General features: G+C 37.9%; 6 protein-coding genes, 1 non-coding gene and 1 pseudogene across 17 annotated transcripts; 4 read left to right on the top strand and 4 right to left on the bottom strand.

Moving 5' to 3' along the window:
* Window positions 1–328: 328 nt before the first annotated feature.
* Window positions 329–3256, bottom strand: LOC103860700 (annotated as a pseudogene).
* A 109-nt stretch (window positions 3257–3365) lies between these two features.
* Window positions 3366–4567, top strand: LOC103860699 (WEB family protein At3g51220). The gene is made up of 2 exons (XM_009138355.3): window positions 3366–3767; window positions 3871–4567. The coding sequence occupies exons 1-2, from the start codon at window positions 3654–3656 to the stop codon at window positions 4345–4347; spliced, it is 591 nt and encodes a 196-aa protein (XP_009136603.1). The 5' UTR covers window positions 3366–3653; the 3' UTR covers window positions 4348–4567.
* A 248-nt stretch (window positions 4568–4815) lies between these two features.
* On the top strand, window positions 4816–6761 carry LOC103860698 (60S ribosomal protein L8-1). Its single transcript, XM_009138354.3, has 2 exons — window positions 4816–6069; window positions 6235–6761. The coding sequence occupies exons 1-2, from the start codon at window positions 5627–5629 to the stop codon at window positions 6569–6571; spliced, it is 780 nt and encodes a 259-aa protein (XP_009136602.1). The 5' UTR covers window positions 4816–5626; the 3' UTR covers window positions 6572–6761.
* A 4075-nt stretch (window positions 6762–10836) lies between these two features.
* LOC103860697 (GDP-mannose 4,6 dehydratase 2) lies at window positions 10837–12225 on the top strand. The gene has a single exon (XM_009138353.3). The coding sequence runs from the start codon at window positions 10997–10999 to the stop codon at window positions 12080–12082; it is 1086 nt and encodes a 361-aa protein (XP_009136601.1). The 5' UTR covers window positions 10837–10996; the 3' UTR covers window positions 12083–12225.
* A 37-nt stretch (window positions 12226–12262) lies between these two features.
* On the bottom strand, window positions 12263–18460 carry LOC103860696 (kinesin-like protein KIN-7G). 5 transcript variants are annotated; one of them, XM_009138351.3, is made up of 16 exons: window positions 17399–18460; window positions 17283–17288; window positions 17151–17203; window positions 16553–16787; window positions 16394–16483; window positions 16214–16314; window positions 16023–16136; window positions 15852–15933; window positions 15702–15769; window positions 15545–15610; window positions 15343–15467; window positions 14777–15113; window positions 14481–14609; window positions 13295–14398; window positions 12884–13209; window positions 12263–12772 (listed from the first exon to the last, which is right to left on the bottom strand). In XM_009138351.3, the coding sequence occupies exons 4-16, from the start codon at window positions 16761–16763 to the stop codon at window positions 12445–12447; spliced, it is 3081 nt and encodes a 1026-aa protein (XP_009136599.2). In that variant the 5' UTR covers window positions 16764–16787; window positions 17151–17203; window positions 17283–17288; window positions 17399–18460; the 3' UTR covers window positions 12263–12444. The 5 variants fall into 5 exon arrangements, with proteins under 5 accessions (XP_009136599.2, XP_033144758.1, XP_033144757.1 ...); XM_033288867.1 differs by lacking the exon at window positions 17283–17288 and having other exon boundaries at window positions 17397–18460; XM_033288866.1 differs by having other exon boundaries at window positions 17151–17295; window positions 17399–18457.
* A 3072-nt stretch (window positions 18461–21532) lies between these two features.
* Window positions 21533–23456, bottom strand: LOC103860694 (protein CHAPERONE-LIKE PROTEIN OF POR1, chloroplastic). 6 transcript variants are annotated; one of them, XM_009138343.3, is made up of 5 exons: window positions 23294–23456; window positions 22998–23150; window positions 22832–22923; window positions 22006–22450; window positions 21533–21911 (listed from the first exon to the last, which is right to left on the bottom strand). In XM_009138343.3, exons 2-5 carry the CDS (start codon window positions 23135–23137, stop codon window positions 21761–21763), a joined length of 828 nt encoding a protein of 275 aa, XP_009136591.1. In that variant the 5' UTR covers window positions 23138–23150; window positions 23294–23456; the 3' UTR covers window positions 21533–21760. The 6 variants fall into 6 exon arrangements, with proteins under 6 accessions (XP_009136591.1, XP_009136593.1, XP_009136596.1 ...); XM_009138345.3 differs by having other exon boundaries at window positions 23317–23452; XM_009138348.3 differs by having other exon boundaries at window positions 22998–23139; window positions 23294–23436.
* A 12-nt stretch (window positions 23457–23468) lies between these two features.
* On the top strand, window positions 23469–23541 carry TRNAG-CCC. Its single transcript has one exon. It is a non-coding gene; the product is annotated as a tRNA-Gly (tRNA).
* Window positions 23542–23569: 28 nt separating this feature from the next.
* Window positions 23570–26860, bottom strand: LOC103860693 (UPF0183 protein At3g51130). 2 transcript variants are annotated; one of them, XM_009138342.3, is made up of 15 exons: window positions 26550–26858; window positions 26250–26332; window positions 26092–26166; window positions 25937–26004; window positions 25761–25866; window positions 25609–25669; window positions 25360–25526; window positions 25212–25274; window positions 25100–25147; window positions 24861–24974; window positions 24686–24776; window positions 24498–24571; window positions 24145–24249; window positions 23983–24047; window positions 23570–23783 (listed from the first exon to the last, which is right to left on the bottom strand). In XM_009138342.3, the coding sequence occupies exons 1-14, from the start codon at window positions 26641–26643 to the stop codon at window positions 24000–24002; spliced, it is 1197 nt and encodes a 398-aa protein (XP_009136590.1). In that variant the 5' UTR covers window positions 26644–26858; the 3' UTR covers window positions 23570–23783; window positions 23983–23999. The 2 variants fall into 2 exon arrangements, with proteins under 2 accessions (XP_009136590.1, XP_009136589.1); XM_009138341.3 differs by having other exon boundaries at window positions 23571–23792; window positions 26550–26860.
* Between the last annotated feature and the right edge of the window lie 501 nt (window positions 26861–27361).

Below are 27361 nucleotides of genomic sequence, written 5' to 3'. Positions count from 1 at the left end.
ATAAGTGATTTTACATAAATATAACCATAGAATATATGTGTAAAAATTATCATAGAAAAAAATCATCAAATGTATGATATTAGTTTTTATTTATAATCCTTAACTACTTGTATAATAGCATTTGAGTCATATGAAAGGCATTCGAGATCAAATTAATGTATATTTATATAGAATTTACAATATTTTTATTCTGTATTTATATTTTGTTTTACAACAATTTTCGTAAATAAATTTATGTGTATTTTATGACTATTATTTTATTATTTTCAGAATAATATTTTAATATTTTAATATTAATAATGTTTTTATTTTATTATATTTAAAAGTAAAAACTAAAAACTAGAATCTAAAACAACCATTCATGTTTTTCAAAAAACCAAAATTTACTGCAAAATCAAAAACCTAAAATCAAAAACTAAAATCCAAAACCCAAAACTAGAATCTAAAAACTAGGAAAACAATCATCACTTAAGTTAATTTATTTGAATATTTTGCTTATTTTCTTCATGAAAATGACAAGTGTTTTACTCGAACATATAGGAAACTATACGGTTGTAAGTGGATGTTAATAAAAAGAATAAATAGAATTAAAGGAATGATAATTAGTGGAATCCAATGGAATGAAATTAGTATCCATTTGTTCTAAAACTATTTTTACATAGAATGATTTTTCAAATGAATGTTGATATTTTTTTTGGAATGGAAAAAAAAAATATGGAGTGAGATGAAATACTCATTTTTTTTTTCATTGCAACTGGTGAATATTTTGTAGAATAAAAAAGAAGAAGTTTTTATTCCAAAAAAAGGTATTCCCGTTGCACCCTGCAAGTGATGATCTAGCTTGAGATACCCATATTTGCAATGAGGTTGTTCTCACTAAACGGGGGCCAACAAAAGGATTCTAATTATGCGATGGTTTGGTCAAGAGGCTCCGCAGCCTCCTTGTTTTTCTTTAGCCAGCTTCTTGAGGCGAGCCAGCTCGAGATCTCGACCCATCTTTATCTTATACATCTCGGCAAACGCAATCGGCTCCTCCAGTATCGGCTTCTCTCCTTCTTTCACTTTAAGCGGATACACGGTTGCTTCCGGCGCTGGATTCTGGAACGTGGCTATGGATAATCTGCTCGAGTTGGAGTTCACCACCGCCTGGTGGTCAGCGTTCTTGAACCTCCCGTTGCTCAGATACTTCAAGACGCATGCAATATTTGACCAAATAAAAATCACAAACGGAGAAAATAATTAAAAGCAGAGTATAAGAGAGGTTAGAAAAGTACTAACGTGACCATGGTCGCCAAGATTGACGACAAAAGCTCCTTCAACAGGCTGAACCGTAATCCACGTCTGCCCATCGTCTCGCGTGGCTTGTAAACCACCGACTTGGTCTTGGAGCAGCAAAGTGATGGTTCCAGGGTCAGTGTGACGCTTGAGTCCGAGTGTGAGATCAGGCTGAGGGCATTTGGGGTAATAGTTAACGACTATTTTCTGGTCCATATCGACGCATGCATTGGTAAGGGCTTCTTTCTCAAGTCCCATAGCTTCAGACAAAATCTCAAGAAGCTTACAAGCCAACTCGATGAGCTTCTCGCTGTACTCCTCCGTCACTTTCACCCACCCTTCCGGCTTATTCGGCCACCGTGAGTAGTCTCGGTTTCTCACCGGGTACGAGAAATACGTCACGATCTCTCTCCAATCTTGAACAACCTCTCCCTACATATGTAATGATTATTTCGTATTTAACTACAAAAACATAACCAAGAAACACATGCATGTTTTACCAAAAAAAAAAGAAACACATGCATGGGTCTGACGTCGAGTAATTATTGGTTTGAGAAATTAAATTAAACTTTAACAAACAAACAAATAAAATACAAAATTCAAGTAGAAAATTGGTAGGATCCGACATACCTAGGAAGGAGACCTAAAGTAAGTTACAAGTTGGCATCTAATGAATTAATTAAGCGACATATAAGCTTTATTAAAAAAAAAAAGAGAAAACTTGCTGTAAAATTATGATGGATTTACCTGGAGATGACTTGAGACGATGAATCCTCCCTTTTTGCCACCGGACATATCGAACTTGAGTTTATCCTCAGGTGGTAAAGAGAAGAAGTCGCTAGCGAGACGAGTCATATCACCCACCAATTTAGTATCGACGCCATGGTCGACGACCTGAAAAACTCCCCAGTTCTCACAAGCCTCAACGATCTGACGACATATGTCTCCTCTTTTCCCACCAACATGATCGATTCCTGCGAGAGATATCACGGGGATTTCATTGCTGAACTCATTGTAGGCAACCTTGGGACGTTCGTCCACGTCCCGGACGAACTTGGAGTTGAGCTTAGACTCTCCCGCAAGCTCGGTTAGAGTTGCTGGAGCCATTTATATTCTGAAGATTGAATTAACAAGAAAAGAGAGAAAATGTGTAATGCATATATAATACACAACAAGAAAAATTTGCTATAACTATCAAATCTGTTGTAACTATGGCTAAAATTTTGTAATTATTTGGTCAGTAGCTATATTTAGTTACAAAATACTTTTCAAATTGTGGATTTGTGAATATCCAAAGGATGTTTGTGGTTAATGACCACAAGTCAAATCATAATTGTTTCTATATATGTAGCGCGACGAGCCTTTATAATCGCCACAGCTTTGTAGCTATTTTAAGTTGTGGCTTTTTAAACTTCGGCTAAAAACCCCTAAGGAAATCACGAAACTAAATCATTCATCACTGTTTTTTTTTCTGAGAAACAGTCAGTGATGAATGATTTAGTTACATGATTCATCACGGAGTGTTGGTGCAAGTGGGCTTTTTACTTTGGATCAAGCTTTCAAGTGTTTGGAATTTAAAGTTTTGTAGCTATTTAATATTATGTAGTATTTATAACTTTAGCTTTTAAAATTTTAGTTTTTATCAATTTTAGACTTTTAAACATGATTAGTTTATGACCAAGAAGATTGGTAACTAATTTGTAGATGTAAACAATTTTCCGAGAGAAAGAGTGGTAGCTGAGAAAACTTTTCAAAGCTTGTGATGACTGACAAACGAAGCGGTCGTTTGCTACCTACAACACTATTTTGGTGTGAAAAACTACATCATGTTAGTGTAATTTTAGCATTTATTTTTTTTTCTTCTTCGATCACAACACCCAATTTTATAAGGAGAAAGGTCGTTGTCGCAATGAGGATTTTGATTATTTGGTAGTAGCAATACTAACAGAATATGAAAACCGAAGGACGTTCCAACGAACCTCTCTACTTGTATTTACCCAAAGTTATATTTTGTGTGAAGTAAACGCAAAGACATTCTCATCTACATTCTGTTGCTGATATCTTTATTTTTTAAATGCACCATGAAAAAGTTAACAACTTACCAATCATATTTGTCATTTACTGGAATTTCGACTCGATATTGAAAATTAAATGACTATAACATGAATGAACCATTACATAATCTAATCATAGCATGGTCAATTATACTAACCTAGTCACCATCCGATTTTAGCAAACAACAACCATCGGTTGCAATCTTATTTGAGAGAGCGTGATGCTTCTTTCTTTATAAAAAGGTTTATATTGCATGGCCACATGGACCACAAACTCATACAACTAAAGCAGCAAAACAACCCTTAATTAGCTGCATTCTTGCAATGGTTCGCGCCGAGATCGACACTGGAGCTCCTTTCCGATCTGTTAAAGAGGCTGTCACTCTCTTCGGCGAAAGGATTCTTCTCGGAGATAATTACATCAACAAGTCCCAAGAGGTAACAATTAATAATTAAATGCATACATGTTTTGCATATAACAATTATGTGTCTATATATCAATTATTAACATTGTTGCAATGATATTCGACCGTGTGGTTAGAGAAACAATGGAGATAACGGAGTTAGAAGCAAAAGCATAGAAGCTGAGCTTGATGAAGTAAAGGAGAATCTAAAGAAAGCAGAAGAAGAGAACAAGGTTTTATCTCAGCTACTCGAAACTCTGACACAAGAGCTTGAAACGACTAAAGAAAGGTTAAGCCACTCGCTCAGAAAATTCCCTGAACACCCTCAAGATGAAGATGACCTGAAATGTATAGAGCAATCCACGGTTACTGTACCGGATACAGTAACCGAGATCAAGATGAACCGGTTTGATGAAAATGAGGTGTATGATGAGGACCGTTTGGAGAGGAGGCGTTCGGTGAAGTTTGCGAATCCACCATTGTTAACGAAAGTCATTGAGAGCAAAGAGGAGAAGAAGAAGAACCAAGTTATGGTGAAGAAGCAGACAAAGAAGATGAAGCCATTGGCTGCTTGGCTCTTCAGCACGAAAATGGGTCTAGTTAACCACTTTTAGCAATCCTTGCCTTGCGTTTATATGCCTTACATATTCTGAAATAACAACCCCAAAAATAATACTAGTTCTTATTTTGGGGATTCATTCAACTTAAATTTGTAACAGTTTTCTTGTCGATATGCAAGTAAGTAACTACATAGACAAATTGGATCATGTCAAATGTTTTAAGGGAGTTTAGTATCCAAAATATGAATAATAATCACATCACATAGTTCATGTGTTTGATATTCTAGTGATCATACCACACTCAGTTGAAATCATCTTCAAGATCCGGTCGACAAAACTTTAGCATTTCTTCCATTTCATTTGTCGAATTGATTAGAACTTTCTGGAAGAAAGGCCCTGCGTTCTAGTCTTGAGGAAAGTTGCTTAAAAGGTATCGTCTGGATTTGTTATGGGCTGTTTGCCTGTTTCAACGAACGTCTCAAAACTTATCATTGACAAGCAGAACGCAGAACTTCTTATAAGATAATCGAAAGAACTTATTTTGACAGCCAGAATTTTTTGTTGGGTCTGCCTAGTACTACATTTATTTTATCAAACTTCTTGAAAAAAATAAAAAGATGCCAAAATGCATTTGAAAATATAAATATAAGCAATCTACATTTTATAAATTTTGATAAAATTAATATTTATTCAAAAGTATAATTATTTTTAACAATTTTAGTAATTTAGCACTTTAATTAGTATTTTTAAAACCGAACCAAAAAGTAAACCAAATAATTTTTGGGTCACGGTTCATGGTTCGACCGGATCAAACGTGGTTCAATAATATAGTTTAATTTATTTTTAGTGTATAAATTTAAAAGTAATGTTTGTAAATATGACATACAATTAAAATATAAATGAATTTAAAACATAAACATTATAAATATAAACTAGTTTTATATTTATATGGATGGTTTATAGATTTTTGATTGTTTATCGAGTTTTATCAATTTAATAACTTTGAGATCCAATTCAGCTACGTAACTGGTTCATGGTCGAACCAATTATTAGATCCAATCCAGCTATGTAACCGGTTCATGATCGAATCCGGTTCAACAAACCCGGTTTTAGAAACACCGACTTTAACTTTAACTAGGTTGCTATCCAAAAACATTTCTCTGGGTTTGCAATTAAAACTACGCCACACAAGGCCCATTATGGAAGTCCATTAATAACTAGTGTTTACGCTAGGGTTTCTAGGAGGGACGCTACTATAAATAAACACAGTTGCTCCAATACCTCAATAGCTTGCGCAGAGGGCAACAACAAGAAGAGAGGCAGCTTCGTCGAGATGGGTCGTGTTATTAGGGCTCAACGTAAGGGTGCCGCTGGTTCCGTCTTCAAGTCCCACACCCACCACCGCAAGGGTCCGGCTAAGTTCCGTAGCCTCGACTACGGTGAGAGAAATGGGTATCTCAAGGGTGTTGTGACTGAGATCATCCACGACCCAGGACGTGGTGCTCCGTTAGCTCGCGTCGATTTCAGACATCCTTTCCGTTACAAGAAGCAGAAGGAGCTGTTCGTTGCTGCGGAAGGTATGTACACGGGACAGTTCCTCTACTGTGGTAAGAAGGCGACTCTCGTTGTAGGTAACGTGCTTCCCCTTAGATCGATTCCCGAGGGAGCTGTTGTCTGCAACGTTGAGCTTCATGTTGGTGACCGTGGAGCACTCGCTAGAGCTTCCGGTGATTATGCCATCGTGATTTCTCACAATCCTGACAACGACACCACTAGGTAATATCATACTTGTCTTGTCTCTAAACCCTAATTATACTGTTGGAACATTATCTTATAAGGTAACTTGTGTGACACGCTAAACGAACTAATGATGTGAATTAATTCTTGAAAGAGTTTCTGTTTCATATAGTTATTAATAACTGATACTATTTGTCATTAAAGGATTAAACTTCCTTCTGGGGCGAAGAAGATTGTGCAAAGTGGATGCAGAGCGATGATTGGGCAAGTTGCTGGTGGAGGCAGAACAGAGAAGCCACTTCTCAAGGCAGGTAGGGCATACCACAAGTACCGAGTGAAGAGAAACTGCTGGCCTATAGTTCGTGGTGTGGCTATGAACCCAGTGGAGCATCCTCACGGAGGAGGAAACCACCAGCACATTGGTCATGCTAGTACGGTCAGACGTGATGCACCACCAGGGAAGAAGGTTGGTCAAATTGCTGCGAGAAGAACAGGTCGTCGCAGAGGTGCTGCTGCCGTTGAATCAGCCAAGGCAGATTAGACTTAATTGTGGCACAAGCTTCTCTGTTTTCTTTGGATTTTTTGCTGATTTTATTATTAAACTTTAAGAGTTTGCCGTTTTTCGTTTATTTTAATTTTTGTTGGTGTTTAAAAGCTTATGCTTTTTGTATTGGATTAACCCTTAGGGGATACATTTATGATTTATATACTATTTTATTTTGGCAGACCAATTTCGATTTTCATCAATATATATATATTGAATATGGAAGATGTATTATTCACAAGATCAATGGTATTTATACAAAGAGATTAGGTACAAAGATGGAAGGAATATATACGAGACACATCAAGTCGTTAGTGATATCAATCATAATGATAAGAGGTTTCTATATCTTATAAAGTATTATAAAATTATACATTGTTGGTTGAGATATAAAAGTTAATTAAAATAGATTCGATTTTCTTGACATATATCTTGCGATTTTAGCGACTCTGTCTGCTTGTGCGTGGAGACATTCCAGTACACAAGTACATCTTAATGATACTGGTTAGGATAATGCCAGTGTTTTGGACTGCTTTATTCTTGTTGGCTTTCCTCCCAAGTAACATCTACCTAATTGATTTTCTTATATATAAAAACTAGATTTTGATCCGCGCTTCGAAAGCTCGGGTTTTTTCGGGTTAATAACAATATTTATGTAGATTAGTATTTTGCGTTTGATTTATATTATTAAGTTAAAAAGTCATATTGATTTATTTAGATGTGATCAAGCGTTTGCATTTTTATAATTTGTTCAAAATATATCGGAAGATGAAATTTTTGTGTTTAATAGTATAGAAATTATAAAATGAAGTAAATCTTGTTAGTAGAAAGATTGTTGCACACTTTTATATATCAGAAGATGAAATAATTTATATTTAAAATCAAGCTATAAAAATATAAAACCAAGCATATAAAAATCTGTAGTTATTTTAAACCTATCATTTTTTTTTCTAAATCTACTCAATATATTATAAATCCAAACTAAAAATTAATTTTGAGACATATTATTCATTAATAAAATCTGAGTTTAGAAATTATGATTTATTTCATGGGTTTTAATAATTTGGGTTTTCTAAAAGATTTTAATTTTTTTTTTTGGTTTTAGCAAAATGGGCTTAAATTTTCACAAATAAAATTGTAGGTTTAATGCAATTTAGGATAGAATATTTTGTATTATTCGCAAGTTACCAAAATTCTTGGTATAAAATATAAGTAGATTTGTTTGATATTTTGCTTGATAGAAATAAATAAGGAAATGATGTATTTGTGTGGTAATAAAAAAACTTGTAGACCAAGTAATTTAATTATTTTCTGTTTTCTGTTTGATAATAGTATCTCTAATATTTTCTTAACAAAAAAAATTAAGAATATATCTATTTACCATACTCACAATATATTCATTTTCTTGTTAACCTTTTTTTTTGTAACTAACCTTGTTTGTTACGATTTAAAATTTTATAGATCTTGCAAAACAACGGGGGTGATTGGTTGGGTTGTAACTATAGAAAATTTACTTTACCATTTTATGTGTAGGGTTTTTGATTTAGTTTTAAGTGATGTAGCTTTAAAATTTCCTAAAGCTAAAAAAATGAGACTTTAGAAAATAAAATTATTATAATCATTTTTTGTATGTTTTTGCTGTAGCTTTAATTTTTTGGTTGTAGCTTTAAAAACCAAGATAAAACATGATTGTTAGTATTTAAAGTTGTAGATGAAAATTAAAGCTAAAACCACTTCCTACAGCCCAATCAATCACCTCCGACGTTTACAACAGCATAGATATGATAAGTTTTTAAATAGTATATGAATTTGTAATTAGCAACCAACCTTACCGTTAAAATAATATGTATTTGTTTCAATAATATGTATGTGATGTAACGTTTTATAGTTTGTGAGGTCTGAGTATGTGGTATGATCGAGTCACAACTATGGTGGTCTAAGTCTCTAACACTGTCATGTTTGATTTTAGAATAAGTGACATTTGAATAAAAGTTTGAAATATTATATTTTTTATTCAGGAAGAGAAGCCATGGAACGTCAACATGAAACAACCAAGGACTTTTTCATTTTCATAGACAGAAGTTTGATCAATGGAAGAATGGAATGAGACAGGTTTAGAAGTCGTTGGTGCCATGGTGGCTCATAGGAATGATATAGTTTTGGTAAAATAATCTACTGGTTGGTGGCTCATAGGAATGATATAGTTTTGGTAAAATAATTTAGTAATCGGTAAATATAGGGTATAGTGTTACCGACTTTAATGTTAATAGCAAAAGGAGTATTCATGGGTTCAATATATGGTATCCATATTATTGAGCCAAAATTGGTAACAATACAATATAATATAAGGCAAGACCAACAAAAATTAAGTTTCTAGTGAATAGGTCCAACAACCTTGTATAAATAGATTTTTTAAGACTCCTTCCCTTTTAATAGTATTGGTGATGTAGATTTACCATTACCAATCTTCTTGTGAAAAGTTTTCGGCAAAGCTCGTACTTTTATAAATTTTTTTTTTTTTTTTTTTTTTTTTTTTTTTTTTTTTAATAATATATTAATATATAAAATCTGCCCGAAAGATCGGGAATCAGATACGGTTACAAGCTCGCTTTGAACAAAATTATCGAAATCTGACTATTACAAACCTAGCTTCGCCCACCCACTAAACCCGGCGCATTCCGCTAAGATGTTTTTTGAAATCCTTCGATATCGGTAGCCGTTCTCAACCATCAACGTGACTCTCGGGAAAGTGAGGTTCTCCGCGTTTCCGCGGATGCCGGGAGATCCCTTGACATTTCCGGAGTAGCTAGTTCCCGATGATCTCCACAAGCTCTAACTTTCTCTGTCTATGAAGCGCAAGACGACCGAAGGGGAGAGATCATATACTTACCAATGCCTTGCGAATGCCACCAAGGCCAGCTCGTATAAAGCGCCACCGACACTTTGACCGCATCCCAAAACGAGCAAGCACTCGCTTCTGCCATCTACGAAACCTGTACAAAGATGAGTTGCCTCCACCGCCACTTCCTGAAATGCAGTCTCTAAACCTGTGCAAGAAACGCCAGCCTCACCACCGTAGAAGGAACAAGACCAATCACCACGGCGCCGGGATGTGAGCTTCGACTGGATGCTGACTCTGAGGCGGCGAATGACCCCCGAGAACCGCCTAAGCAACCAAGGCCTTTGAGAACCAAAGGACCAATTTCTTGATCAAGAACTATCAACCCCTGAGCCACGGGGTGTGATATGACGATGATGAGCGAGAGACTTGAACTCGTCGAGTGAAGCCGTCACCTACTCTCGGAGAAGAACAAAACAGGAAGCCAGGAGCAGGAGCTCCGAAAGAGTTGCGAGGCAACAAGAAGACCTCTCATGGCCATAGACGACCACTCGAGGTGAACCGGAAAACACACGCACGAAGAAATCAGACCGGACACTTTCACCACGATCACATCCGCCTTCAACCCTCGTCTCCTAAGCCCTCAAAGAACCTGAGAGAACTCTTGGTTACGGCAAGCCAAGCATCGGAATCTCTCCGACCCGAAGAAATCCTAAGCAAACACCACCATAACCGAACAAGCACGAGCACCAGCAACAGACCCGCAGCTGCAGACCACCGCCGAAGCCACCGTGACAAGACCCTTTGCTACCACTCCTCGACGACAGAGAACCCGAGAGATCCATAAAAGGGAAAAGTGAATCTCTCCATAAACTCAAAAGCCGACTCTAGATCGCTCTACTTCGCCGGACCCTCACCGCAATTCCGGAGAAAGAGCTACCCCTACCTTGAATCGGCTCCTCGCGACTGAAGCTTCCACCGGCGACGCAAGCTCGAACCTAGAAGAGCAAGCATATCGGGAGAGGGAGAGCAGAGACGACCTAGAGCAAAGAGGAAGACGAGACAGAGGAGAAGAGACCCCTCCGGCTCCGGCACGCGCTCTGACGCGACGTCCGTACGCCGGAGAGTAAGATTCAGTCGCAGATGAGATGAAAGGTCGAGAGAGAATGTGGATAGAGGAGAGAGAAATCTACTATTGTTTACTTTTATAAATTTATGCCACATCCAAAGAGTCTTGTTGCGTTATACTACTGATTTTTCAAAAAAAAAATTCTTCGTTGTTGGATTCATACAATATGTAGCTATACAATTTTAACCCCAAAAAAAAATGCAAATGATTTGAAATTTCTTGATTTGGACGTAGCATCCCACGACTATTCACGAGGTTTGACCAGAAAAATGAGTACACCATTAACTCGTAAACAAACCGCATCAGACAGCAATGAAATGAAAATACCCCACGACGATGATTTGACCATAATAACGCTTAAATTGACGAAAATACCCTCTCCGTCTTCAAGCTTTGACCTCCTTCACTATCCTATTTAACGGGCCACCGCGAAACCCAGATCCAACAACCATCAATGGCGTCAGAAAACAACGGATCCAGATCCGATGTGGAAATGCCGAGGAAGATAGCACTGGTCACCGGAATCACCGGCCAAGACGGATCGTACCTGACGGAGTTCCTCCTCTCAAAAGGCTACGAAGTCCACGGCCTGATCCGCCGATCGTCAAACTTCAACACCCAGCGGATCAACCACATCTACATCGACCCGCACAACGCCGACAAGGCCCTGATGAAGCTCCACTACGCCGATCTCACCGACGCCTCCTCGCTCCGCCGCTGGCTCGACGTGATCAAGCCCGACGAGGTCTACAACCTCGCCGCGCAGTCCCACGTCGCCGTCTCCTTCGAGATCCCCGATTACACCGCCGACGTCGTCGCCACCGGCGCCCTCCGCCTCCTCGAGGCCGTCAGATCTCACACCGCCGACACCGGCCGCACCGTCAAGTACTACCAGGCGGGATCCTCCGAGATGTTCGGAGCGACTCCGCCTCCTCAGTCCGAAACGACGCCGTTTCACCCCAGGTCTCCTTACGCCGCGTCCAAAGTCGCTGCGCATTGGTACACTGTTAACTACCGTGAGGCGTACGGTCTCTTCGCGTGCAACGGGATCTTGTTCAACCACGAGTCGCCTCGCCGCGGGGAGAACTTCGTGACGAGGAAGATCACGAGAGCCTTGGGGAGGATCAAGGTCGGTTTGCAGAGGAAGCTCTTCCTCGGGAACCTACAAGCTTCGAGGGACTGGGGGTTCGCCGGGGACTACGTGGAGGCGATGTGGATGATGCTGCAGCAGGAGGCGGCGGATGATTACGTTGTGGCGACGGAGGAGTCGCATACGGTTGAGGAGTTTCTCGAGGCTTCGTTTGGGTACTTGGGGCTCAACTGGAAGGATCACGTGGAGATTGATAAGAGGTACTTTAGGCCGTCTGAAGTGGATAACTTGAAAGGAGATGCCAGCAAGGCCAAGCAAGTGTTGGGGTGGAAACCCAAAGTGGGGTTTGAGAAGCTTGTGAAGATGATGGTTGATGAAGATCTTGAGCTTGCTAAGAGGGAGAAAGTGCTTGTTGATGCTGGTTACATGGATGCTCAGCAGCAACCTTAGTTTCATGTTTTGCTATAATACTTGTTTTATTGTTGTCTTTCTTTCTAGTGTCTTGTCCTTTTATTTAACTTGAGACTCATCTTCTTGTGTTCATAGCAGAAACCCAATACTAAACTATATGACTCAGTGTCTTGTTTCTGCAACTCCTGTCTACATGATAATAGTACAAAGATTGTTCAGTGGCATGATTTACATCAACACATTTTGGCGAAGTGGCCTTTTGAAATTACACATTTGAGATCTATTCTAACTCTCAAGTCTCATTCCCAAATCAATAAACTTACACTTGTAGTTGTAAATGTACTTCTCACCACTATCATTTCAGCACTCAGCATTTCAGACATTTTTTTGGTTCTCTTTGATTACAATATGGAGAGAGACAAAACGCTCCGTTTCCACAGGCTAGATTTCTTGGGACGTGGTTTAAGGGAGAAGTTGAGGCCAAACATCTCCCTGGACGCCAAATCCATGTCAACGAACCCCATTAGCTTCCCCACGACAGAGGCGCTCTCTCGTACATGATCCATGTCTTTGCTCTCTGACCAGACACGATGCGCCAGCTGGAGCCGTCTGTGCTTTGTGTTCAGCCCAATACCCCATCGCAAGAACAGGTTCTCTCTCTCTTCTTTTGTCAGTTTCTTCTGCATCAGCTGACTCAGCTTGTACCTCTCCCTGTTCAACGCCCTTAGGCTGTTTTGTTTCACAGCCCAAACAGTTAAAAGAAAAGAAGAGAGAATACATTCTTGACATAAAACGCCAGAGAAAGGTAAGGTGCTTTTTGATGAATATATATATATATACCTGGACATTGATGTAAGAGTGCGTCCATTTTCAATAGCTTTGTTGTTGTTGGTAAAGGTTTCTCTAATGTACTTGAGCCTACGGAGTTCTACTTCCATGTACAAGCAATCTTTCTCATCCCCTCTGAAGAGAAGGAAGAAGTAACTTCTGTGTGCCATGGAAACATTGCAAACATGCCATAGTTCTATAATCTCCATCTCCAGTCTCTTGAACTCCAACGGCCAGTTCAGTGGCGTGGTTAAATAGTCTTGTATGGGGTCCACCGCAGCGTCCTTGAAGCTCTTTGTTGATCTCAGAGCCAAGAACTTCTGTTCTATTTCCTCCATCTGCCATAGAGGTAGCTCTCAAGATAAATACAACATTCTCAAGTATAGGTAAGCGAAAAGCAAGACCAAGCTAAGTATAACTAACCGATAAATGAATGATTCGCTTGTCCCTCTGGGGACCACTCTCATCACCTTCCTCCTGGCTGTTGGAAGCTCTACCACTTGTCTGAAGCCTAGACACAGGGGCGCTAGAGGAAGACACCTGTGAGCTATTCATTGATGACTTTCTCTTATTAACACCATCTAAAGCAGCTGGCGTTCTTTGGTTGCGGTTGAAGTCTTTCTCAAACCAAGTTGCTGGCATGCTCATCCGGCTAGAATGCGTTGGTAATGGCGGCCTCTTGATGTTGGACGGTTTCAGATTGCTCTCAGCACTTTCTTTCTGATACCAGGTTGGTGGTGTGTAAGCGTCTCTCTCATGCTCATACAAAGAAGAGGAAGAACCGGATACAAAGCTTGTTCCGCAGCTTCGACTTCTAGTATGGCTCACGCCTCCTACTCTTTGTTTCTCAAGATGCAAACTATAAGGCTTTTCAGGAGACAGGGTGACAGAATCTAGAAATCCAGGGTCTCTTCTGAGGTTAGAAGATCTGTCAGTTACTGACAAATGTGTGGAGGTTTTGACGGGTTCACCTTTTTCCTTTGGTTCGATAAAGACGGCACTGACTTCCTTTACACACTCTTCTTCTTCTACAATTTCTGTTGGTGGTCTTAAGTTCTTTGAATCTAGTACATATACTGGTAGCGCATTCATAGCCATAGACCGGTCTTGAAGCATGTTTGGCTCGGGAGACATGATGATACCAGGGCTCTCTGTTTCTATGCATCGAAGTTCCGTGCAAGTATCTTCAGAACCCACCTCACTTGGTTCGTCCACTTCATGCAACCTCTCCTCCTGATCTACAGATTTCCCCTTGTGGTTTGTACTTTCTGCTCCACGAATATTAAGTCGAACTTTTGTGAATTTCCCAGGAGTCACAAATGAAAGGCATTGTTGGCCTGGACTAGTTGCACCAGAATCAATCCTAAAGTCGGTGAGCTGGAAGACATTCTCGTCAGAACCGTGCTCGGTTGATTGTGGGGAAATCATACTGGATCGCTGAGCTGATGCAGGGCTTTCTGGTGTTATATATAGAGATTCCCATGAACTGCGCACCCGCAGCTTGGGGTATTGATGTCCAAGAACCAACTGTAAGAATACCAAAAAGGGGATTTATAAATAAATCAAACAGTTGAATAGTTTATTCTTGTTTTCAGTAAAACTCACGTACATTTGCATGTTCTGAGTTTGTTGGAAGTATCTCTTTTATTGGTGATTCTCCAATAATTTGTTGGAGATCATCAATCCGAGTATGAGCCCCCTCTAATTGTTTTGCTAATTGGAACACCTCTTTATTTAGCTGCAAGTAATGAAAAACCATAAAGTTCTTAGAGTGAATGGATTTACATATTAAGACAAATCACCAGTATGAATGCAGCTACCAGTAAATACAAAAGGATGGTTAGAGAAGTGAATTTATATACTACGACTTGTTTTATATATCTTGAATGAAGTAAATCGCATTACCTTTTGAATTTGGAGATCCTTCTCAATCAGTAATGCGGTTGTGTCAGACACAGGAAGAGCTTGACGAGGGCTTCTCAACTCATTCTCCAGTTTAGCCAATTCCCTCTGTAAATGTTTAACTAAAACTTTATCAGACATGACGATGTTCACTTGCGCATTTGTTGTCACCTCCTTTGCACAGCTTGCGAACAACAAAGTGTTTCTTGATTGCTCAACGTGGATTCTTGCAGGACTCATGGTGCAGATTATGGCAGTTCTGGCGTTTCCTCCCAATGAAGACTGAAGTATGCGTGTCAGCTTTGAGTCTCTGAATGGAATGTGTCCAGTTTTTCCTTTACTGCATTATGCTAGCCATATATTTTAGTAATGTAAAAGGAAGACACTCAAATACAATACACATATTAGATGTTAATAGAACCAATTTGTGAATAACTTGGTAGATGTTTCAGCTAGAAAACTCAACTATCAAAGACGAAAGACAGTGAATTTGCTTACAAACTCAATGAATAAATAGCAGACTAAGGTGGCACAAATCAGGGAACTTCATTGAATCTAAAGGTGCTAACCTTAGCTTTCGAATGACAGTTCCTAGTGTTAGTAAACTTCGGTTTATATGACCACCTTCTTTCAACCTTGTGCCACCTGAAAATGATTGAGATGCACGCTCGCTTCCAGCAAGATCAATGAAGTTCTGCAGGATAATTTCTTAACCTATGAATTTATTTCCTATTTTTCGAGGAGAATACATGATGGATTCAACGTACATACCACTGTCGCAGTGAGTGTGCTAAATTTATTATTCGCTAAATATTCACGTGCTGTGCTTTCGACCGTCTGTGAAAGATATCAGTCAGAATTAAGCTCCAGAAAGCAACCTGAATACTGCAGTTTTGAATCTATAATGTAAATCAGCAAAACGCCTTACCAATCTCAGAATCTGATGAGAGCGTGAACTAACTTCGTTTAAAGCTGTCTCTCCAATGTGTCTTTGATCTAGAATGATTAGATGATACTAGTCAAATTGATGCTAAACATCAAACGTATTAACTTAGATTCACGTTTCGAAAAGCAATACCTATACAGATTGATAAAAGCTCCTTAAAATGATTCCAGCCCCGCAGAGTTTCCTCTGTGAGTTTCTCAACAACTGTCCCTTTCTGTCAAAAAGCAAATAACCAGCTAAGTAGATTATGCATAACCATTTCCATAAGTTGTCAGAGTATGATCAGCCAGTGTCAAATTTTACCTCAGGATCATCTAGAAGTCTGAGTGGACTAATGTCTGTACTCAAGAGGTCTCTTACAGACTCGTTATAGATCTCCATAGCTGAGAATTTCAGAACGAATTCTCTTTCCTTATGCTGCAGAATACACACAATGAATATGGAAATAATTTGGTAAGGAGACACTATGAAATCTATCATAAATTAAACTTCACCTGTGCAATGTAATCATATATATCTGCCAAGGCGTAGTCAGTAATTCCACTCATAGTGTAAGTCTTTCCACTGCTTGTTTGTCCGTATGCAAAGACACTAGCTGGAAACCAGGTGACATTTGTAGCAAACATGAGCCACAGTGGATAAAAGACTAGAAAGCAGTAATAGACATGCCTTACCATGAACCCCACTAACAACAGAGAGAGCCACTTCTTTCGCCCCTTGATCGTACACCTCCTTGGTACAACGCTCAGGGCCAAACACTCTGTCTAGAGGCATATGAAAGCTCAGTAAGGATTACGTTTGATCAAGAAGCTGCAAAAGTAAGCAAGTCTTACCAAATGTGTACGCAGTGGGGTACATGGAACGCTCGGAAAGGGAAAGATGGCTCCTGTATATGACTGTTTCATCGTTGATACACTCCCAATCTGCCTCTTCGTTCTTTACCCTTTCTTTCACATTCAGTGGCCTCAAACGAACAGAAACAAAAATCTTCTCTTCCCTCCCGGAAGATCCTTGCATCTGATCCTCTCCTGCAGCCATCTTCATATCCCTTACTTCTCTTCCCTCATCCTACCCCAAAAGAAACCAGGAAGCAGCAATGTCATGTCTATACATAAAGAGGCAGATAAATAATAATCATTGTACATCATGAGTCAGTCAAGTAATGAACTTTTGTCTGATTCCATATCTTGGGCAAAAGAACATTGTCTCTACTCCATTCCACGTGTTATATATTCAATATATGTCAGAAGAGAATGATTCTTTTTTCATCATTGTTTAAGACATAAACAAACGAAGTTTCATATTATACAATAGCAGAGGATTTGGAGTTTTCTGAAATGGTCCCGTCCTCCCCCTCAAAAATTCTTCCTTGCATGTTGCATAAGTGTCAACCCTACTCTTATATTATATATTTTTTTTCCTACGAATTACCTTGTGGGATTGGATAATTATTAAGAAGTTTGCAAAGGACTTCACAGACGTTTCTGCAAAATGTTCGATGTGGAGGAAAGAATCTTGAGTAACTCCATGTGCAAGTGAGTAAACAGAGCTTTTACTACTTACTTACACCTGCAACACCAAAGAAAACAAAAATTTACCTATCACACGCTCGTCAATTAAGAAAGAAACAAAAAAAAACACACACACACAAAACTAAGAACAGTCAACGGAACTCGAACCTGAGAGGAGGCTCCTGGTTTTATCTGAATCCGTGAATGAGGAAGGGAGATCTAGAGAAACGAGATGAAGAACAATGGCAGAATCTCCGACGCAGCAGGAAATAGCATAATCCGATCGGAAGAAACCACCGGAGAGATTCTCCGTCGAACCTATTTTCGCTCGAGAATCGGAGTGGCACAGCTGTTAATAATGCCTTTTTGTTTTCTTCCTCGTCAATGTGTGTATTAGAATTGAATTTGGCTAATTATATTAGCGCGCTATAAGAATTGAAGCAGCTAATGATTATTATTTATTTCGTCATTAACCGCATTTTGTATTATTTTATATAAATGATTAATCAAATAATTTAAGATTTATACGAGTTTTTTTATCCAGTAAAAGGAGATTTGCCAAATCTATGTCTGTCAACAAAATACAGTGTGGCTCAGTTTGGTTATCCACGATACTTTCAGAGAAAGAAACTATTATCCACATTTTTTATCTGGACAGACGAGGAAGATAAATATAGGAATTAATTTAGAACTAATAGTGAGCTCACTATAATCAGTTTTAAGTTGATAAATCACATCATTAACCTAATCACCTATTTTGAGTGAACACACATTATTTCGATCTTAATGGTATTACATTCACAACCACAAAAGAAATTATATGATTTTGCAAGTAATGATTTCTAGTACCAGCATATATGTTTACATCATTGGCATTTAAAGCTACCGGTTGATGAACTTATAATTCACTTTAAATTAATATAATATAAATAAAATAATATAAAAGCAGCGCACATGAAGGCATGTGCGTTTGTTTTTCTTACTTTACACTTCAGTCATCAACGTTAAACCAGTCTACTACTGTACTACATCATGATATAAGATGCATTAGCTGATAAACAAATAAAATATGTAAAAGTGTTTTAACACAGTTTTGCTATACATCAAATTAAAAGATAGATGAATAGTTGAATACAGTTGTGAAAACGTCTATATGGTTTTGTTATGAATTTCACATTGAAACTGATATGGACATGGAACCTATTAAACTTAACATAATATACAGTATAAAATGATTCAAGTAGGATACATTACAAGTAACATGCTGTTGACGTTAAGAGTAGAATTTGGTTTGAAATGTGTAGCGAATGTGTCAGAAATATTAATTACTTTTTCCAATAATATGCGAGGAACATATATTAATTTTCATATTACCAACTATTATGAACTGAACTACAAGAAAAATGGCTTTTCTTAGCGGACAAAAAACGCTATCTAACGATACGATAGCGGTTTATGAAGCGCTGTATCATCGCCCGTCATAGTAGGTCAGACACATTGGATAGTGGTTTTTTGCACTGCTATCGTATTGCTATATATTATAACACTTTTTTGTATGTGATTAAATGTTCTTTAATAGCGTATATTTTTTGTTATTATTTATAGTATTAAAAATTAAAAAAAAAATACAAATAAAAATATTTTAAAATCTTAATATATCGATATTAGTTACATATTTGAAGATTGGTATATTAAACTAAACCAAACTAAACCAAGCTAAACCAAGTTTTGAAAAAAATAGAAACTAAACCTAAATTTCTAGGTTGGTATCTTCAATCATCTAGCCGCCACCTCTATCTTATTCGTGCTTGGCTCCACCTCCACACCACGACCCTAACTTCTGCCATATCCACACCACAGCTTCTTCAGATCTGACGATTCATTGTCTCCGCGGGATCCATCACCGTAAGCTCGTCACATTCACCTCGCCGCATCTCTTCTTCCTCTTTTATCTCCGCACCACCTCCGTCGGATCTTCTTCCTCCTCTTCATGACGTTGTCTCATTCTGTTATTAAGAACAATAATAAAATCAAAATCAAACAATGAAAGAGACAGAAACTGTCGATTAGAATCTCAAGCACATAAAAGATCCAAATAAATCAAAGATTAAAGAGAACAAGAAATAGATTCCGACGGTGATATGGCACAAGACGTTGGTGGCGCGAGATGTCGGGGATGGCGAGATAGGTCGGTGAGAATTGGTGGATGAATCAAATAAAACAAAGAGAGAGTGAAAGTGAAGATCTGTGTAAACCGTAAGGAGAAGAAAATGAGACAAACAAGAAAAATAAGAAAGACGAGGCAACCTTTAGCCAATGAAATTTCATCACCTAGATTAAGGTTTACCAACGGTTGAGATTAAGTTTTGCTTATCCCCACCAATTTTTATTAGCCAATAAGAGTTTTTCATTTTTGGTTTATCTTTTCTTTGCTATATTGTATTTTCTTGTCAATAAAGTTATAAGAAACTTAGTTTGTATTTTTTATTTAATTTATGTATAGAAATTTATTTTCATATTTTATTTTATTTTTTATAATACAGTTATATGAGTAAAAATATAAAATGAAGATTTTAAGTTGTTTTGGAAAAAAAATTAGAATATAGGATTAAAAGGTTAAGTATAAGAATTGAAATTAAAGTTTGAAGCATAAATTTGGATTTTATGCTTAGGAAAAGATTTAATATTAGAATTTAGATTAAAAATTGTAAGAGATTCAATTTTAAGAAGTTTAAGTTTAATGTTTGGGTCTTTTAATGTTTGTGATATATAGGGTTTGGAGTGTTGGAGGGTTAGATTTTATGTTTTGAGATAAAATTTAGGATTCGAAGTTAGATAATAAAAATGATTAGAGTTTTTAAGATTTTGTTAGAGTTTACAATATATAATTAATCTCGGTGTGTTTCAAAAAAAAAAGTTTAATTTGGGGTATGATATATATATAAGTCTAAAGTTTAGGCTTTGAAGTTTAGATGATATTTTGAAATTAATTTTTTAATAATATTAAAATTTGAATTTAAACTTTGATTTGTGATTAAAATAAAAAAAATACTTTAACTTTAGGGTTTATGTTTAAAGTTTATGGTTTAGGGTATAGAATTTTTAAGAGTTGACAAATGAAATCTAGAGAGAGAGAAAGTGAAATAAGGATGAGAGGGAAAATCAACTATTTTCCCGCTTTAATTATGCATAGCGTTTCAAGTTTGAAAGTGCTATATATACTACGTTTCTAAAAAGTATTTTCAGAATTTAATTCGGATCAACCAAACATAGCGTTTGCAAAAATGCAAACGCTATCTAAAACTAAGGGGTATATCAATTATAGCAGAAAGGTAAAAAACGCTATCCTGTATTGCTATCAAAACTCATTTTTCTTGTAGTGAAATTACAAGCTTAACAGAGTCTAGTCTATTTTATCTATTAAGAAAAACGAATGAAATAGGGGTTATTTATGCTGAATCAATAAAAAAAAACTTGATTCAATAATATGGAAGGGACACTACAAATGAATTTATTTCTGTTGAATAAACACATTTAATTGTGAGGAGGTCGCCCAAAAAAAAACAAAATATTTTTCTTTTTGTTTGAACGAAAGCACAAAATAAGTATCAAAAATGTGTTTATTTAGAAGATATACATAAAATTCGAACACGAAAATAAATAAAGAGGGCCATGCACATGATGATGAGGCTACGAACAATAAGCCATGCAGCTTTCATAATTACAAATGTCAACGAAGTCAATGCTTCATGATTTGGTCGCATAAAGCATACACACTTTTGTTAATCATAAACCACTTTAGTCAAAAAAGTCAATCCTCTACCTCTACGTTAACTTTGGACTTGGCACCTAACTTGATGACTGATGAGCTTTAGGCATATTTAGCTCACGGCCAACCTTATTTTCCACTATTTTTTACTTACAGTTTTTTTTTTGTTTATGGAGTCAAATACTGCAAAACAGACTAATTTGTGGAACCAACCCTAAACTATTAATGGAAAACTCGATATCTCTAAGATAGAAAACTCGTGGCTAGCAACAACTGCAACTCCGCCAACTAATACTTACTTTTTGGGCTGCCAGGCTGTGATAAAAGCTCACATCCAGGACCACCGGTCAACAAAGCCGCCCTCAAAATTTTTAAAACTTGTATATAAATTGCTTTGTTCCCAGACTATATTAAAAAAAAAAATTAAATTTTTATTTAAAATGTCCAAGTCTTCAAAATTTCAGCTGCGGCGTCCGACCCAGCCCACATCTAGGCTATTTTTTCTTTCTATGTAAGATAAGACATGTAGAAAGTAGCCGGCAACGGAAGACACGACTTTAGATATTAAACCGTGTAAAGAGAGAGTGAGGTTTCATGGAAATAAACCAACTCTTCAAGAACAAAAAAAAAACTTTTTCTGTATGCCACATGAGGACCACATGAAGATGATTCAGTTTCTCATTTTGTGTGTTCTTCACATACATACCCGAGATAATAATGCTATTGCAACCCAAAAAGGGATTAAGAGAAGAGCTAGAATGCTACCTAAGGTAGCTCGAAGCTACCCAAAGTAAAACGTAGCTTAAGAGCGAAGACATGACTTCGAAACCTCTTGGTCCTTTGATGAAGGGCGGGATCACAGACACCATCAAGAAAGTCCCAATCAGCCAGGAGAAGATAAAAGAACCAGTCCTGTTTCACAATATCATTAACCTGATCAGCTGCGAATCCAAAATCAAGAAGGTATAGCAATAGTTTCACGATTATGATCAGCTTTGCTGATTACCCGTAAAGGAAAGACCAGAGCTTCTTCTTGAGCCTTTGGTGGATGAAGTAAAACGTAGCTATCAAAGATAACAAAACCTGCAGAGTGGGTCCTTCTTCCGTTGGGAACAGAACCGTAAGAGCGCCGAGAACTGCAAACGTGACTGCTGTTTTGACAAGGAAAGCTGTGGGAGGAGTTTGGAATCTGTCGAACACAAAGCTCACAACTTTGGACTGTCTCACTTGGCGAACCTTCTTGTTTATGTCGATCTTCGGGTTCTTCCTCTCATGGAACTTCTGCATGATAATCTTGTCGTGAGCTGATTCAATCGCATCAACACTAGGCTTGTGACCCGCGTACTGCTGGATAAGAAAGTTCCTCGCGCCTTGAATCTCGTCTTCTGAGGCCATCCGGCTTATACCAAGACGTTTGTATGGATCTTTGACATTGATCCGAGGGAAAACAGCTGAACATATGGAAGTAACAGTGAACTATTTAGTCACCATGCTTTGAGTAATCGTTATGACTAAGATTTATGCATTACATGCTAAGTTTACTGACAACAAGTTCAACACAGGAGCTCCTTAACTATCTCACCACCAAGGAATGCAGAAACAGCATTTTAAAGTATAACGCAGAGGTTATCCGTGATCAGGGCCGAAACATTGGCTTATAATCCCCACAAAATTGAGAAAAATTACATTTTTTTTTTAACTTTTTTTATTAAAACCTTCACTAAATTGTCTAGAGTCCCAAAATTTCAGGACCGGCCTTGTCCTAATCAGTCAGTGCCATTACTAGTTAGCTTAACCTAGAAACATGTATAGGTCAGAGTTAAGTATTTTACCAGATGAATCGTCTGACATATCACCAAAGGAAGCACTCATGGCACGGACGATCATAGCATTGCTTCTTTGTGTAGAAAGTGCTAAACAAGCCCTATTTGCAACAACAACCACACCATTACAAATCTTCTGTCATATGCTTAATCGAACAAGGGGCAAAGACACTACCTTTGAAGAAGAGGACAAGCTGCAGCATCTCGACGAACAGCTAAAGCTTGAGAGCTTCTCTGAGGTGTACCAAAACGATGTGAACGCCATAGGAAGTGAAATTTGGGGGGAGCTAGAGTTAACCCGGACGCGTTTATCATCTCTGCCAAATCCCTAAACTAAAGATAATCATATGATGAAACCAATTAAAGCAAAATAAAACATAAAAAAAAAACCTAAAACAGTTCGTAGCTAAACCAACTTCACAGTTACTACTATGCAATCTAACAGAGACAAAATCAAATTGATAAGAGTACCAGAGGAGAAGAATCGACCGTACCGCCGATGAAAACAAATCAGAAAAGCTGTTCTGGAAGCATCAACAAAACAAAAAGCTGCTCTGCTCGCAAAAACGGATAGAAGAGCTCCACGACGAAATGGATTTAGTAATGTATTACTATACTAATAACTAAAGTAGACTACAGTCAACAATCCGTCGTAGTCTAGCTGGTTAGGATACTCGGCTCCCACCCGAGAGACCCGGGTTCGAGTCCCCGCGACGGAGCTTTTTGTTCTTCTAATCTTTTTTTTTAATCATAAATGCTATCTTATCATCAGAATAGTTAGACAAGTAGTCTGAATAATGGGATATACAGTACTAATTGTCGTTACAAAGCTTGATATCAACTTAACACGTAACTGTACAGCATTTACATTTGTAGAGTTTGATAATATCATGATGTTAAATTTACAGTCTGTAGACTGTAGTAGAAGATGTAGCCTCTCCACCCAAAGCATAAAAAGCCCCTGCAAAGACTAACACATTGATCATCCACGTGATATGTTGTTGAGGACTTTAGCACACAACAGAAAGCAACGCTAATTTGAGCCAAAAAGAATTCTATTAAATCAGACACTGAAGAACATGAAACTTTGCAAAAAAATAAATATGACCATCTATACGAAAAAACTGAACATGAACCAGGAATAATTAGTAAGCGCATACCTCGGACGGTAGACACATCATGACTGGAACAAAGTAATAGTGGCTATATGACCATTCTTCATCACCTGCAAAATTATTAACTCCACTTAAAATGTTTCCTTTAATATTTATAGCAAAGAGGATCCCAATTCCTAAACTAGGGTGTTATTAAAATTGCTTCACCTCAAAAGCAACATTCTGATAGCCATAGACGTATGTCGATCCAAAAGGGTTGCTCGTCGAGCCCTGTGTCTGTATTGCTGCTGGTCCACACTCCCCGAGTATTTCCTATTAAAGGTGTGAAAGCAAAAAGGATTCATGAGAAATGTTCTACTCAGTTGTTAACAATACTATTCTCAGGTTTACTGACTCGAATGAGTCATAATCACGCTGACATTTCTACCAAATATTAACACTTCACAAGTTTCTTCTCGTAATGCAATGGGATTGATCAAGAAATTTTCAGGTGAAATTGGTCAAGGCCTAGCTTCCTATCATTTTCCTACTATGCTCACTTTGGTCTGAAACTAATTTACCTTAACCTGCTCCCAATTTGTTCTTGGAGTGATCTTGTTTCCACCTCTGTTTGCTTCTGCCTCACTCTCTCCAACTGAAAAGCAGCACAGCAGCAGTAAAGCGTAGTTTGGTTGAAAAATACAACTCAACATACCTCTGAATAAATATAACTGATTGACATGAAACTGCTATAGTTTGCATCGGTTACCAGAGATCACAAAGTTGCACTTTATGTATGAGTTGAAATCAGCATGACCAGGATAGTTGGTGTGAAGAACAAACTTCTTAGCTCTGTGAGTCTGTAGAAAAGGTAAGGCTCATGGATTAAAAAAAACACATATGAAGGGAGGGAACATATTAACTCTACTTGACCAGTTGCCTACCTCGCCATCAAACAGGATGTCCATACCACGAGTAAAATAGTTGTAAAAGTAATCACCACAAAGAGTCGTCTTTGGTCGTGGATCTGAGGCGGAATGAATAACCATTTGATCTACCTGGAGAGCAAAGTACAATTTTATTCCAAATTTTCAAACGGGCATTAGACTATGACAGATAGTGTAGCGAAGAGAGTAAAAGAGGATAACGTAAGCATCTGCTGTGATATACAACTACAAGTTACCTGCTTTGGGTGAATCCCACACGGTCGTCCTAAGTCAGTCCATACATCCTGCACCGAGCATTAAATGATGAGTTCCAAAGAATAAGCACAATAAGAGAGGTACTAACTTTACCTGTGGCGATGCACCAAAAGGCATATGCTGCCCCCCAACAGTAAAGTATAACTCCTTGCCAAGCTGCATAAATATTTAATATAGTCATGCGAAGACTAAGGAGGTGGTTAGCTGCTAATGATGTTTAACTAATAAAGATAAGCCATACCTTGACATGAACCTCTTCCATATAAAGGCTGCCAGGAGGCAAAGGAGGGACAGAAGCTCTATCCATCAGCTTTCCTACACCAACTTTTTTGTCGCTTGAGTTGTCATATATAGAGACCCGGCATGTTACTGGCGTGGTGCCATCTGGAAACTCCAATGGTAGTGCCGCTTCATAGAATAGAAAGATAAGTCATATAATAGACAAAGAAACATAAACTGAATGTCTCTTGAATCCGGCGAAAAAACAAACCTTCTCCATCATGGCAGCAGTCCGTGTACTGGTTAGGAATCGGAAACTGGAAGGATAGCCCCTGCCATAGTTAAATAAACGTTAAGCATGGACAGAACAAATGCAACATATATGGAAGAAGAGTGAGACCCGTATTTTTATTTATTGCTCACCGGGTAGAAGAGAGAATAAACCCCTCTTTCTTTATCATAAATCCCAGGAAAGGTCGGTCCAAAAAGTGCATAAACAGCCACAAACGTCGCCAGGGTTGATGGACCCCTGAAGTACAAGCAGTACACAGATCATCACATGACTAAACTACACCAAAGTCATAAATTTTTTAACTCACCCAATCATAGAAGTGGCGTAACGCATCTGAAGCCGCTTTACATCATATATCTCAACCAGGCGTAACCTCTGCAAACAAATCAAATTTGAAATAGCAATAACTAAACAAATTAGGAAGAAGAGTAAGTAACAAAATAACAACACATCTTCATATACCTGAGACCAAGGATCGAACCGTAGATGAAAACCATGATCCGGAAAGCTAATAACAATATCCAATTTCAGAGGATCCTGGAAAAAAACGTAACACACAAAAAAATAAGATAACACTGGGATGAAAGAAGAGGGTGAATGAGCTCTCATTAGTAACAAACCTCGTCGTGGTATTTAACATGGACGACGTCGTATATGTTAGGCTGCTGCTCTATTTGCGCAAATGCATCACAAATCGGCATTCCTGAAAACAGCACCACGATTTTGATCGGAAGCTAAACAGTGTGACCATAATGAACTAAGACGACTGAAACAACGTTAGCTAATACTACAGTATACAATCGACGATCGCAAATCAATGTCTATCTTCCAAGTCCAATAGACGCAGGCGAGATGATCAAGTGATTCTCGAATTCGAAAAATTAGAGTAAAGCAGAAGAGAATTTGAGAGAATCGAATACCGATGGAGAAAGGTCCGATGCCGACGCCGGGTCGGAGATCGAAGACGGTGGCGCCCATGGCGGTGCCTTCGCATCGTCTTCTTGTTCTCTGCATCACCGCCGATCTTTGAGTGTAATCCTTCGTACTATGATCGGTTTCTCGGACGGAGGAGAACAATCTCTCTTTTATTTGATTTTTGTTGTTTCACGCAGAAGACGACGGGCCGGTCTCAGCTCAAGTTAACATCGCAATAGACGTAATGTTAGTTTAATGTTTTTTTCTGTTAAAGAACCTTCATATTACATTATTTTTGGTTGTTTTTTTTGTTTTTACATTACTACAGATAACAAAAAAAAAAAATTCTTCCTGCAAAATGCTATGCTGTCTAGCGGGAAAAGTGCCAATTTCGACCCAAACTATTTCAGTCGTGCCAAATACGACCCGAACAATTGATCAGTGCCAAATACGACCTCAACTCAATTATAATTCAAAAAAACTACCCGAACTTCTTAAAACGTGCCTAAATCTACATTGACTCTAACAGAAGTTAGTCAACCGTTAACAAGATAAAACAACGTCGTTTGATATACGAGGAAAAGTGTCAATTTCGACCCCAACACTCTCAATCGTGCCAAATAAGACCCGAACAAATGGTCAGTGCCAAAAACTACCTCAACTCAATTATAATTTAAAAAAAAATTATCCAATTTTTTCTAAAACGTGTCTAAATCTACATTAACTCTAACAGAAGTTAATCAACTTTTAACAAAGATAAGACGATGTTGTTTTGATATATGTATTTTTTTAAAAAATATGTTCGTTTCGGGATTCA

The sequence above is a fragment of the Brassica rapa genome, chromosome A03 (genome assembly GCF_000309985.2).
Source record: "Brassica rapa cultivar Chiifu-401-42 chromosome A03, CAAS_Brap_v3.01, whole genome shotgun sequence".
Classification (NCBI taxonomy): domain Eukaryota; kingdom Viridiplantae; phylum Streptophyta; class Magnoliopsida; order Brassicales; family Brassicaceae; genus Brassica; species Brassica rapa.
The sequence above is the reverse complement of the archived record's forward strand: the minus strand, read 5'-3'. Positions and strand labels throughout refer to the sequence as shown.